Genomic DNA, 14589 nt, shown 5'->3' with positions numbered 1-14589 from the left:
AACATGCTAAATCGGAACTAGAATGTCTGAGAAGTGACGTACTGTAATCTGGTAACTGTCTGGGTCTGTCAGTGCAGTGTGAATTGGCCTTAAAGGGATAGTTCACCTAAAAATGAAAATATTGTCTACTTACTCATCCTTAAGTTGTTCCAAACCTGTGTGAGTTTCTTTCTTCTGTTGAACACCAAAGAAGATATTTTAAAGAATGTTGGTAACCAGACAGTTGACGGTAGCCATTGACTTACATATTAGGAAAAAAATACTATGGAAGTCAATGGGTGACATTATCTGTCTGGTTACCAGCATTCTTTAAAATATCTTCTTTTGTGTTCAACAGAAAAAAGAAACATACAGGTTTGGAACAACTTGATGATGAGTAAGTAGACAAAATTTTAATTTTTGGGTGAACTATCCCTTTAAGACTTCTGTACGACCCTCACAGGACATGTATGAAGGAGTGTGTAGGAAGCAGAAGATGTGAAGTTTTAGTACTTCTGCCACTTCTCGCTCTGCTCTTGGCAGTGATGAAGTCAGCAGGTGTTTCAGAGCAGTGATGCAGGTGTGTGATGTTCTCGTCCTCAGGTGAACCCCACGGAGAACTCTGTGTGTGTGGGAGCCCTGCTCTTCTTATACACCGGTGATTTCTATCTGAACATCAAGTTTCAGGACGACAGCACGAGCCGCGACCTGCCGCCCGCCTGGTTCTGTCTGCCCAGCGTCCACATCAAAGCCCAGGAGCCAATCGAAGCAGCTGCCTGAACCTGTGAACTCTGACCTCTGACCTGACGGACTCAGTAGGCCTGGGGAGAGATCTGCTGTTATCCAGACCACCACTGAGCGGATCTAGATATTTATTGAGTCTAGAGCAAGTGCAGTTCCAGTGTATAAAGCTTTTAGAGTTTGGAGATGTTTAAATGTATGCCAAATCCTCCACTTTACGTTCAGTCTGACTGTTCTGAACGCATCATGCTCATTTACCTCCACAGGCAAAATGGATGAAGAACATTTTTCAGCTAACCGCTAAGTGAAAACATCAAAGGAGAGTTTACAGTTTAGTCCTGAATCATTCTCTTAAAGTGAAGGAGTTTAAAATGCACTAGATTGCTCAACAACGTCGTGCTTTCAGTGCATGAATCTGATGGAAACATCTCCAGCTCATATTTCAACCCAAAAATAATATAACAAAAATATTAGATTTAGTTGAAGCCTGTTTTTACAACTTTTGTTTTGCCTTATGACATTATTTTAATGACAATTAAGCACAAGTCTCATTACTGTGATGTGTTCGCTTGGGCATTTTGTTTATTCGTTTGTTTTGTAATTCTCATAATCGTAAATGGTGATTCTCATTGAAGTCAATAATTTGAGTATTTAAATATGATTATCTGCATGGAATAAAGTTTTATTTAAATCAGCATAGAATAAATTAAAATGTTTTATATATACATAATTCGATTTTTTGCATTATGGTAATGACAGCTGTAGAGGAAATGTTCTTAATTGTCATAAAATAATATTGTCACAATTTCAAAAACTCTTAATGGGTAAAACAGGCTTATTTTCTTTCTGCAAAACATAATTTACTATTTCCTTCTTTTGATTTTTGGCTGAAATATGATCTGGTCATGTTCTCGGCAGGTCTTATAGGGGTTCACATTAATGGTGCATGTAAATATGAGTTACGTCTGTCACAGTACTTTCACGTATGACTGTATACAGCTTTTTTTTTTCTGGGGTTGATGCATAAATGGTTTTGTGACTCTGTCGGACCCATGGCTTTGATTCACGTTTATGTAACTATGAAACTGGTTTCTTTAATGTGTTTGCGGTAATGCTTTGGTATGGGGAATATATACACATATTCACTATTAACTACCACTTTTGCCTCAATAAACCCTTAATTTACTGCTTATTAATAGTTAGTAAGGTGGTTGTTGTAGTGTTTAAGTTTAGGTATGGGGCAGGATTTAGGGATGTAGAATATGGTCGTGTAGAATAAGGTATTAATATGTGCTTCATAAGTACTAATAAACAGTCAATTTGCAAGCTAATAAGCAACTAGTTAAAAGTGAGAATTGTTCCCCATACTAAAGTGTTACCGTGTTTGCTCATCAATTTGATGTCCATTCAGCTGATGACTTTAATCAATCTAAGGGTATGATGTACTAAAAAACCTTTGCGTTTTTCGTGTACAGGCGACAACGTTGTCAAAACGATCCCATTCACACGGATCCACGAAAACGACAAAAAACACTGTATTATTTATGTCAGGCCAGTAGTTGGCGATGTCACTTTGTAAAGAAAAACTACGCACCTATAGACTGAACATCTAATACACATGTGCATAACATCACCGTGTTCACAGGTTCGCGTTTTTGTAGTTTACACGGAGACGATAACGGTATTGTTTTCAAAAACTTGCACTTTGAATTCCGTTTTAAAAAGTTAGCATTTTCAGGCCCCTAAAACACTGTTGGCCCCTAAGATTCTCAGCTAAGGATTTGATATGTTGACCTCAATCTTCATTGCAATTATTCTAATTAGATAAATAACGTTAATGAACAAATCAAAAATATGTCAAAAATATCAAATAAATGTCTTAAATGTGTTTCAAACCTACTCTAAAATGCAAAAAAAGACCCAGAATTTAAGATTGAACATGAGCACAACAGGTTATGAATATGTTCGACCAAAAGTGTTACTGTTCCAGGAACCGAGGTCATTTTTCTGAGGTGAGCTTTCTAGCAACCGATGATTGCCGGAAATGTGGTATTACTGCTTTATTGTGGTGTGGTCCAGCGATGATAATGCAGGAGGCGGTTGAGATGGCCTACATTATGTGCTATAATTGTAAGTGATTGTGGTTGCAGTAATTCAATTAGCGTTAAACGTCCACTCAGGGATTCCACCGCTGAGATGTTTCAACATCCATCTGAACAAATTGTCTCTAAATCACAGAATCATTAACAGAATAGGTCATCTGCTTTTAAAAATGATTCATATAAGGGTTCAGATCATATTACAGTATTGTAATTTATGTAGAACAATAACTAATCTATACACACACACATATATAATTTAATAGATAAATATAATAGGCAATACAATTATAAAATTACATTAAAATATATATAATTTATTGTTTTATTTAGTATTTTTCAATAATTAAATATTAAATTAAATTATTTTTTGTAAAGCAAAATGACAAAATGAAACAAAGCAGTCCTTAGCAGACTTTCCTCATACAAAGATAATTATATCAAATTATACAGCATATTAAATAATTTTGCAACCAGTAGGACAAAAATTAAAAGTAAATTAAGAAGATTAGACATTTAATTTCAGATGCCTGTAGAGTTCACAGTATGCACATTTTTATATTTTTCTCCATTTACAGACTTTTACCTTTTTTTTCTTTTCTTTTTTTTGTTTAAAACTTCTAAACGTTCAGATAAGATGAACTGCTCCAGACAGTCAGCAGTGATCAAAGAGAAATTAATCATTTTAATGACATTTTAAACTTTTCATATTTATCTCAATTAGCTTGAGTTAATGAGCCGAGATGCTTAAACACACACAAGCTCTGGATGATGAACCAAACAAAGCCAGAATATTTTTACGTGTGTGTGTGTGTGTGTGTGTGTGTGTGTGTGTGTGTGTGTGTGTGTGTGTGTGTGTGTGTGTGTGTGTGTGTGTGTGTAAACCTGCGTGTGCATGTTTGCTGATTGAAAATTGTGTCCTTGATGTCCGTTTGTGTGTGTTTCCTTCATGTTCCGTCATGAATGAGATTATCTCAGCACAGGTTTCCTGACGTTCACTTTGATCTGCTGTCGCCACAGGATGGAAAAATTCAGTGGCTTCATCGAACACACACACACGAAATATAGTGAAAACGCAGAATACAGTTTCTTAATCTTGTCAAGGGGATGAACTTCTACTAATGCTGTCTTACTGTTCCTCCTAAACAGACACTAAACCTACTGCACATCAAAGAGTGTCGTCACCGGCCTATGACATCATCCATTCGACCTTGAGCTCAGTCTTAGGTCATATGCATAATCTATTCAAGTTTGCAAATGCAGATGTGAAATTTTTCACATTCGCATTGCAAGCATGCAGTCATGGGCTGCGTCCGAAATCGCATTCTCTCTTGAGTAGGTACTTATTTCGAATGAGTACGTACTTTGCGAGTGCTAAAAAGTATGTGCATAGTATGAATGTAATCCGGACATTCGGCATGTTGTCATTATCATGTGACCTGCCAGTGTCAGTTGCATTGCTTCACTGCCATTCACAAATCCTCTCCCGTGGCCTCATGGGATAGTAAAGTGTCCATCGTATGCACACTTCAGAATTTCACTGGAAGTAGTAAGGTACTTATCCTGGTACTTTTTGCCTACTCTTTTATGAGTACTGTGAATTCAGACACATAACTTTTGTCACATATTGTATAGTAGGGAAGTATACGATTATGTACGCAGTCTTTGTGTACATACTTGACATGCATACGCTTGAAAGACCACAGAAGAAGATTGTTTATGCTAATGTCAGCTAAAGCGCCCCTTGTGGAAATACTAAAAAATGCAACACATAAATCAAGCTTAAATCCAATCATTTGTGTTCATGTATTTGTATTGGGGGCATAAAATGCCCCTATTATGCTATTTTAATGGTTCTTAATTTTGTTTTGGAGGTCTCCTATAACAGCTTTACATGCATCAAAGGTAATAAAAAAAAATTTTAATTTTCTCATAATATACATTGCAGCATAACCACATTTTTCAATGATTCTCAAACGACTCGATGGATGAATCAGTCTCTCTAAATCTTTCCTTTTTGCGAGCCTGCTCTGCTCTGATTGGCCAGATGGCCCAGTCTGTTGTGATTGGTCTACCACTTACAGCTCCGTCCAGAGGCTTCCTAAAGCTCAGCGATTGTACACACTGTAAAGACAGTAACGATGGGATTGAGTCCGATGATGAAACATTGGAAGAACTAGTTATGCAACCCGATCCTCCATCGCAAGAACGACTTGAGCGGGACGTTTCTCAGTGATACACAACTCAGTTTGAAGTTCATCGTGAGATTTTCCAACTGTAATTCCTCTACATCCGTATTAACAAGAGTATGTCCATCAACAAACCGATGTGTATATTTCTAATTTATTGCGGTGCACATGTGGTAACTTTATCATTAACTAACAATAGTAGTGCTAACGTTAGCCCAGCGCTAACTCGAATGACTGATTTAACATTAAAGTTTGTAAAACAAAACTTGCTCCATCCTTTATTATAAGTCAAAGTAGTAAGAATGACAGACAGTCTGCTTTAATGGACACAATTTGAGGTAATAGTGAACAGCAGATTAGCAGAAGTATTTTAGTAAGACAGTAATAATCAGTTAGCTGATTAGCCGGAGACATACACAATATAGCTAAAACACAAAACTATGTATTTTGAACACTCATATAAAATACATCAATAATTAATCATACTTACAGATTATGATTCTAAGGAGTAAGTTCGTCCAAATAAAGCAGGTACTATCTCATTTTTAACCACTGATTCTCCACAGCTCATCTTTTAGCAGTGAAAATAAACCAAATTTCCTTTCACAGAGCTAGCTTTGTCAACATGTTATCCAAACTAACAAGCTACGGCTTTTGAGAGGGGTTTAGGTTTTCGCGGGATGTCCACGCAGAATGTAGGTGGGCATTATACATATGTGTTAGCTTGTGATGTGTGAACTTCACGGAAATGGGATTCGAATTACAAACGACTCATTTAAGCGGTTCAGAGTCGACTCTTTCTTTTGCGAGACAATAACTTTACTTATGATGCACTTTCAGCTTTACAACTTTGCAGACTGTTTACATTCACATACAGCTACATTACTCACTGCGTGAAAGGTAATTTTCAAAAATCCATAATATGGGCACTTTAAGACAGACTCTGCTCATAAGTTATTAAAAATGTGTAGTTTTTTCAGTATAGTTTAAGGGATAGTTCACCCAAAAATGAAAATTCTGTCCTCATTTACTTGACCTCAAGTTGTTCCAAACCTGTATGAGTTTCTTTCTTCTGCTGAACACAAAAGAAGATATTTTGATGAAAATGAAAAGTAAAAAAAAAATACTATGGAAGTCAATGGGGCCCATCAACTGTTTGAGAACCAACATTCTTCAAAATATCTTCTTTTGTGTTCAGCAGAAGAAAAAACTCATACAGGTTTGGAACTACTTGAGGGTGATTAAATGATGACAAAATTTTCATTTTTGGGTGAACTATCCCTTTAAGGCACGACACAACAGGAAAAAACTTTTTTTTTCAGACGCTGGTCAATTTTGAGATTTTGGGCAAATATCCAAAATACATTTTGCTTTGGATATTTTGGAAAACAAGTGTTTATCTTATTACACTTTATCTATTTGTGATTCCACTTACAATACATATCTCTAAAGGCAGTTTTCTCCAAAGATTTTCTTCAGAAATCATTCAATCTTGGAACATGTAGTTGTAGCTGTCTTGTGCGTACAGTAGATCTGAAAGCATTTGCACGCCGTCTGACGCTCAAACGATATAATAGCGATACCATATGACAACACAGAGTGCTCTCTCTCACTCTACTGCAACGTAAAGCAGAAGTGAGCTGTTGTAAGCGCACGCTTCTGTGGATTAAGTGCACTTTCACACACTCACCATTGACCGTCAGCTGCTGGAGTGCTCTCGCAGCGCATGTAAGAAGAACCAGAGACCGCTGAAGTTATTCTTGCTGATTCAGCCACTCGAGGACATGGGTTGAGTGTACATATGTTAATGTCCATTTCCTCTATTCAGCTCGTCCTCTTAGTAACAGTGTGCCCGCAGCGGTGCATTGTGGGAGAGAGACTTAGGGGGTAGAGCTGAGAGGGATTTGTGTGTCTGTGGAGTTTGTCGTCTCAGGCTGATCCTGATCTTGTGCAGGGAGGGTCCGAACGGATCTGGTTTGTCTGAGTGGCCTCTCTGTGCCTCTCCGTCTCCTTGGCAACCACCTGTGAATAGAGAGGGAGTCTTATCAGTCAGCAGACAGCATCCTCAGGCACTGCAGAGCCACAGTCATCTCTTTCTCTCTCGCTGGATGTGCTAAATCAGGGGTCTGGGTCTGCTGGGTCGTGACCCAAAAAAGAATAGCAAAATAAATAGGCAAAAACACAGGAGCTTTATATGCTTCGCATATACGTAGTTGTGGGTCCCAGCATGAACAGGTCACTTGGGATCCACTTATTCTCAAAAATTATGCAATTTAAATTAAAATATGACCCATACTCTACATTTATTATGGGTTCATAAGGTTTGTGTCAACCACAATGTGTTTGTGCAGGGAATTGTTTATAATAATAATAATAATAATAATAATAATAATAATAGTTTTTTTTTTTTATTTATATAAATGAAAACAAAAGTTCTGTCTAAATAAATGTTGGTTGTTTTAAGAATGTTTAGGGATATTTTAATTAATTTATTTATTTTTTTAAGATAAATATACTAATTAAGTTTTTTTGCTTCCCTTTTATTTCTATATATTTGTTGTCAGTAAGATTTTTTAATATTTTTGAAATTTGCTCTTAATGCTGCATTTATATGATCAAAAAAATACAGTAAAACAATAATATTGTGAAATATTATCACAATTTAAAAGAAATGTTTTATGTTTCAATATATTTTAAAATGTAATTTATTCCTGTGATCAAAGCTGAATTTTCAGCATCATTACTTCAGTCTTCAGTGTCACACGATCCTTCAGAAATCATTCTAATATGCTGATTTGCTGCTCAAGAAACATTTATTATTATTCTAAATGTTGAATATTCATACTTTTATGGAAACTGATTTTTTTTTTTTTTCAGAATTTGATGAATAGAAAGTTAAAAAAAAAAAACTGCATTTATTTATGTGTTATAACTAAGAAAGCATAAGTGGCAGAAATCAATTTGGCAGGACAAATTATTTAGTGTTTCATTGTAGAAGTCTGCTGTATGTTGTTCTAAAATTTCATCTCAAGATTCTGATGAATTTTTTCAACATGATACTTTCTGTTATTCTATTAGTGTGACACTAATGATGAAGGTTGAGCAGTGTTTGAATGAACTTGCTTCAGGTGGATCTTCTCTCTGTTTCTCTACAGGTCGAGTTGGGCAGTGATCTCAGGGGTCTCTATGACCCTTTATGTTTGTGTGTGTGTTTTTGCAGGACCCAGGGGTTCCACCAGAATCTTTCAACAGTTTTGTGAGGAGATCGTCTGAATAATTTAGTGATCTGTTCTTGGGCTGTGTCACACTTCTCTTTATGTCTGCCAGATGAATCAAATGAATGTGTGCTTCTACTAGGATCTGTGTGTGAACACTGAGATGAGATCCAGTGAAGAGCGGCCCTGTGAGCTCTCAAAGCTGTGTGTGTTTGCGTGTGTGTGTGTGTGTGTGTGTGTGTGTGTGTGTGTGTGTGTGTGTGTGTGTGTGTGTGTGTGTGTGTGTGTGCAACAGCAGTATTATGTTCTGTTCAAGTATTCTTTTAGTCTGTTTGCAGTCAGTCTGTCTCTCTCTCTCAGAGGTAAGAGGATAATGAGAAGCTAATTTATGAGATGAAAGGAAATCACAGGCAAGAACAACTATTCCTGTGATATATTATTTTGTATCTGTGTTCACTTGTCATTTTCAGCTTGAAAGTTCTTGAGTGTGTCACCAGATATATTTTATTGTGTTTATTTGCGAGGCCTAATGCACAGATCTCATATTTTCAGTTTACTTCAATAGTACTTTTCACACAACTGTTCCAAATCAACTTAGATACTAGATATCTATCCGATCAGTAAAAACACATGAAGTGACCAGGTGTAAAAGGCCCTTTGAATGATTAATCTTCTTGGTGCAAATGCCTGCCTTTTCTTAGGTATTAATGCCAGTTTGAAGAGAATATTAGCATGCATGACAAAAAATGTGTAAATATTGGAGCTGTGCTTTAGGTCTTGCAGTATAAAAGTAGCCTGATAGACCTGCTGCTGTTTATTATGTTGTTAAAAATAATCAGAAAATGGAAAGACAAAGAGAAAATCACTTACTGCTTTCAATTTATTTCTTTGTTCTTTATATCTGACTGTTTACATGAAGAATTCCTTGAAAAACCTGAAATGGTGTTTACTTAATTGGTGAATACTTAAAGGCTACATGCTGTTTTTTAATTTAATTTAATTATTCATATTTATTTATTTATTTATGAAAACAACTGTGTTAATTAGAAGGTTTTGCTGTTGAAATTGATATCAAGAATTATGAATTTTCACTGGTACTCTGAATTATGCATTTGATATGAGTGTTTAGAGTCTGTCATGTGATCAGATACATATCAGATTTAGAACCACATTTAAAAGTGGATGCAAACAGTGTTTTTTGCCATTTACGTGGATGAAACATAATTTGATTTGTGCCAGATATCACTGGAAAAATGAGTTGACAGAGTAAATATGGTAAAGAATGCCTCAAAATGCTACAGTGGAGAGAAAATAAAGACAAATAGAGATAAACGAAGCACAACGCTTGAAATAGAACCGCTCATGAATAACTTTCTGATATTACCTGAAAAGAGAGTGGTGTATTGATCTCCGATGTTGTGTTAGCATTGGGATATTAAGCTGCCCACTTACTGAACTGTGACAGCGAATTGAGGGTCTTTTAGCTGAAGTGGGCCTAATGCTGCATTACAGACTAGGTTTTAAAGTCTATATATAGTTGAGTTATATTTAGCTCACTGTTCCCAAAGCAGTAGATTTGCAACAGTGTACCTTAAACACATCGCTGTAGTTAATATTACCAGTTCAGTACAAGTTAAGCTCTTTTTTTTACCACAGAAAATACTGGAGAGATCCTTTACAGCTCAAATAACACACTTTCTTATGGAAGGATTAATATAAGTGCTTCAAAAAAAAAAAAAAGAAAGAAAGAAATATGTCTTGCCCATAGACTTCCATTACAAGTGCATTACTGAAAATGTGATTCGCATTTGATTTTTGCAAACTGAGGGACAAGTCAGAATTATTTTCTGTTCTCCATATGAACATAATGTAGAGTTTATTTATATTAAATGTACATGGGACAAATCATTTCATTCTTTCTCTTTGATCCACAGACAATAATACACATTATTCTTGCAGTTTCTGAAAGACAAAGAGAGTGTATCCATCCTTCGGCTCCGGTAACAAAAGAAAATGAATGCTTAAAAACATCACTTTTACATTATTTATTTATTTTTCTGACTTAAATGAACCTCGCTTTACTTGAGGGATTGGACCCATTCTTTCCTGTATGCAAATGAGCTCCAAGGAACCACAAGTTCAATTAATTTCCATGTTTCCAGCATCTGAGCTCAGAGATTTACTTAAGCTCTCTCTCTCTCTCTCTCTCTCTCTCTCTCTCTCATATGAAGCAGCCACGCCCTTCATTATATGTGCCAGCACAGGTGTGAAGAGACAGAAAGGTCAAAAAATAAAACCAAAGATGGATCAGTATGAGATTAGGCAAAGAGCATTATGAGAGAAAAGGTTGCGCTTGCACATGAGAGAGTTTTATAAATGAATGTGCAATGCAGAAAACAGGAGAAAAGTCAGAAATGGATCTGAAATCTGAGGTCACATGTTGAGGAGTAACTTAGCAATAGACCCTTTTCACATTTCTGGGTTTCTCAGAAGCGGAAGTCGTCATAGTTAGGTAAACAAATAGCAAAAGAAAAACACAACAATAGTGTTTTACAACTTTCAAAAAGAGGAAAAAAACAGAGAGAGATTGATAACAGCATATGTAATTTTTACGTCACTCCCATAGTCGTTGTATTAGAAACACCCTCACAGCAGCATTAACTAGATTTTTGTAATTTGATGCAATGGTAATATAATACTAAGTATAGTGTTATAAATGTACCTACATTTTTTTAAGAATGCAAATATAAAAAACTTTGACCGTTAAAACGCGTCATCACAGTCTGTGAAAAGGGGCTTGTTCGAGATACATCGGCGCTGCGCAGACCGATCGGCGTATGACATCAAAATACCGCGGGAGCGATTCAAAAGCATAAGGACAAAGACAAGACGTGTCACCAGTGTTGCCAAGTCCGGGGTTTTCCCGTGGAATTGGGCTACTTTCACACTGTTGCCGCGGGTTGTTTTTCATGTCCGCGGGTTGAATCGACCCCAAATAACGTGATATTTAGCACCTGGAATGCGATTTTTACCAGGGAAGCCCCGCCAAAAACGTGGATTTTACCCCCCGGAACACGATTTTTACATTTATATTCATTGAAAGCAGGACGAGCCGACATCTTGGAAGTAACTTCAAATGACGCGTCTCGCTGAGGTCAGGGTTGATCGATGTACCCCGAGTTCACACGCCGAATGTCCGACTTTGAGTGGCGTTCCAGCTGTTATTTCCTAGAAGGAGGTGGGAAAAATCCAAAATCCGATCTGTCTGGAACGCACCATAAGTCCCCCCTTCTAAGAGCCAATCTCGTCACTGCAGTGGCCATTAGAAGCTCTGGTTCCTATAGAAACAGTCAGAAGTACGCTTCCTATAGAGACGTGCACTTAGGACTGCGCATGCACATTAGCTTGATCCAGCCTGAAAAATACAGTTTTATTACAAAAATAAAATTTATGAGACAGTTGTTGTCAGATTTCATTGGTGATTTCAAATATGAATTTTAATCAAAAGCTTGGCAAACAGCTTTGGAGAATTTGATGTTTCCCTATTCAAAGAAACAGGAGCTGCACTTGAATGCCCAAGAGGCGTTTCAAAGATGGCCGCAGAGTGAAATGACTTGTCTTAAAGGGACTTTGATAAGGAGTCGTTTGCTCTCCAATTGCTTTCGCGGTACTTTGATGTCCTATGCTGATCAGTCTGTGCAGCGCCGATGCATCTTGAACAAGCCTAATGCTGCTAAATTCAGTGCATTTTTCAGTAGCATAACAGTAGCTCAAATGTTTGTCTTGTCCTGTAACAAGATACTTTCTTTAGCAGCATAACAATGTGCTGGTTTTGATGTTGTATTAGGCTACACACAAAGCTTTAGTACAGGCGGGTAAAGTGAGACCTAAATCAAACACGCTCTCTGAAATAGACTTCTCTTTTCGACTATTGGAAAGTCTGATTCATTTCAACAGTGATTCGGTTCATTCAAATGATTCAGTTTAATGTACTGGTTTACTGGTTGATTCACCAATTTATGAGTCATTCATTACTAACAAAGTTCCTACATATCATTTTACTTCAGGATCCTAGAAAGTAGAAACAGGTATGCTAGCTTCTCTGACCTACAGCTCTGTCCTCTGATATTCGTTCTTCATTAATCAGTCATCTTTCTGCCTTCACACATCTAGAAATATCCTCCCTGTGTGTGGGTGTGTCGTGGGGAGTTTTGAAATGTGAGAAAATGAAACTAAACTTAGCGGCAGTACATCAGACAGGAACATTTTCCCTGTGTCTGTGTTTAGCCTGTGTGCCGAGCGCTCGCGATACGTCAGGGTGTCTCGCGCCAAACGCGTCTTTCTGCATGTTTACCGAAGGATTATTCATGTTTAATATCGAGGCATTCGCTGAAATTCTCAGCATACGCTTTGAATGTTTATGTACAGTTCGTGTTTGGTTCTCTTGGTGCAGATCTAGTTACTAGACTAAAATGGGTTTTTTTGTAAAAATACCCACTGCGATCTGATTCAGAACGAGTTTCACTGGGCCAGTGAAAAACAGTATTAAAAAGTACAATGTGGGTGTTTGTCCACCTCACGATGTGGGATGTAGTGCACCGTGTAAGAGGATAGATTCACAGAGATGCATTAAAGAAATAGTTCATCCAAAAATGAATAATGTCATCATTTACTTAACCAGATTTGCATGATCGTTTGCATACAGCATCAGTAAATCTGCTTCATATAAAGGAGATGGAGGAAGTAGAAACTGCACAAATGTCAGTTCTTGTGACATGTCTGGTCAGATTTTGAGAGCTGGTGAAGGGGTTTCTTAGTGAATAACGACTTAAATTTTGTCCTGTTTCTCCCAAAAACTTACTTTATTCTGAAGACATGAAATACAGTGCACAAGTCATGTACTTTTATAGTGTTTTTGGCACTTTTTTTGAGCAAATGGTCACTGTGTACATCCATTGTATTAAAATAGCACCATGAACATTCTGCAAAACATCTCCTTTTGTGTTTTGTCTTTCACAGGGGGGAAAAGACAACATGCAGGGATCATAAACACTTAATTTCTGATGACCTATTAAGGCTAAAGCTCGCTTTTGCAGCAGTGTGTGTACTTGTGCATTACATATTCTTGATTCTTTCTGTTACATATTCTTGTTTTGTTAATAAATATGATTAGATGTTGAGATTGAGTTTAGTCCTGTCAAGTCACCTTTATTTCTATAGTGCTAGATTGTTTCAAGCAGCTTTACAGTGACAACAGGAAAATGATTCAATGATGCGAACAGAGTTCATTTCAGCCGTGCAGCAGCTCTAAAAGAAAACAGTGTCATCGTTCAGCTGAAGTCAGTTCAGTGTTGATTCACTTCTGTTGTAAAGATCATCAATTATTAAATGGGTTCATTTCATCTATAAAGCAGTTCTGCAGAAAAACAGTGATGTCGTCATCCAGCTCAGTCAAATCAATAATATTGTTGAATATTAAAGGATTAGTTCACTTTCAAATGAAAATTAGCCCATGATTTACTCACCCTCGAGCCATCCTCGGTGTATTTGACTTTCTTCTTTCTGATAAACACAATCGAAGATATTTTAATAAATATCCTGATGCATCCAAGCTTTATTATGGCATTAAACGAGACCCACGAGTATGAGCTGAAGAAAGTGCATCCATCCATAAACATCCATCCATCATAAACGTGTGCTCCACACAGCTCTGGTGGGTTAATAAAGACCTTCTGAAGCGAAGGGATGCATTTGTGTAAAAAAAAAAAAAAAAAAAGCTTTTTGAACTGCAAGAGTTTTACACTTTCTTCATAAGTAGAATACGGAAGGCAGTCTGGCGGAAGCTAGATATTTTACTTCATAACTTGTTAAATATGGATACTTTTCTTACGCAAACGCATCGCTTCACTTCAGAAGGCCTTTATTAACCCCCCAGAGCCATGGGGAGTACATGTTTATGATGGATGGATGTGGATGGAGACACTTTCTTCAGCTCATACTCGTTTGGTAACACTTACTGCCATTATAAAGCTTGGATGCCTCAGGATATTTATTAATATTTCTCCGACTGTGTTCATCAGAAAGAAGAAAGTCATATACACCTATAGGATGGCATGAGGGTGAGTAAAGATTGGGGTAATTAACATTTGAAAGTGAACTAATCCTATAAGTTTATATTTTAGAGACATATTATCTAAACTGTCTTTATGAACCTCTGCTTTTGCCACTTTCACTGGGACACTGCACAAATATTGGGACAAGACCTACATTTACCTACCAAAATACTCTATGGTGTCCAGATCACTACAGTTATTTTAGTCACAGATAGACGCTCTGGAAAACTGAACTCTTTACAGAAGGTCCAAA

General features: G+C 36.9%; 1 protein-coding gene across 2 annotated transcripts in view; it reads left to right on the top strand.

The window, feature by feature from the left end:
- Positions 1 to 1769, top strand: part of trappc9 (trafficking protein particle complex subunit 9) — a 211513-nt gene extending 209744 nt beyond the window's left edge. For both annotated transcript variants that reach the window (XM_051872803.1, XM_051872802.1), the window contains one exon: positions 583 to 1769. In XM_051872803.1, coding sequence (XP_051728763.1) covers positions 583 to 759 — 177 coding nt within the window. In that variant the 3' untranslated portion in view covers positions 760 to 1769. The remainder of the gene's footprint in view (positions 1 to 582) is intronic.
- Positions 1770 to 14589: the final 12820 nt, after the last annotated feature.

This window comes from Ctenopharyngodon idella, chromosome 19, assembly GCF_019924925.1.
Source record: "Ctenopharyngodon idella isolate HZGC_01 chromosome 19, HZGC01, whole genome shotgun sequence".
NCBI classification, from domain to species: Eukaryota; Metazoa; Chordata; class Actinopteri; order Cypriniformes; family Xenocyprididae; genus Ctenopharyngodon; species Ctenopharyngodon idella.
This window is presented reverse-complemented; position numbering and strand designations above follow the sequence as displayed.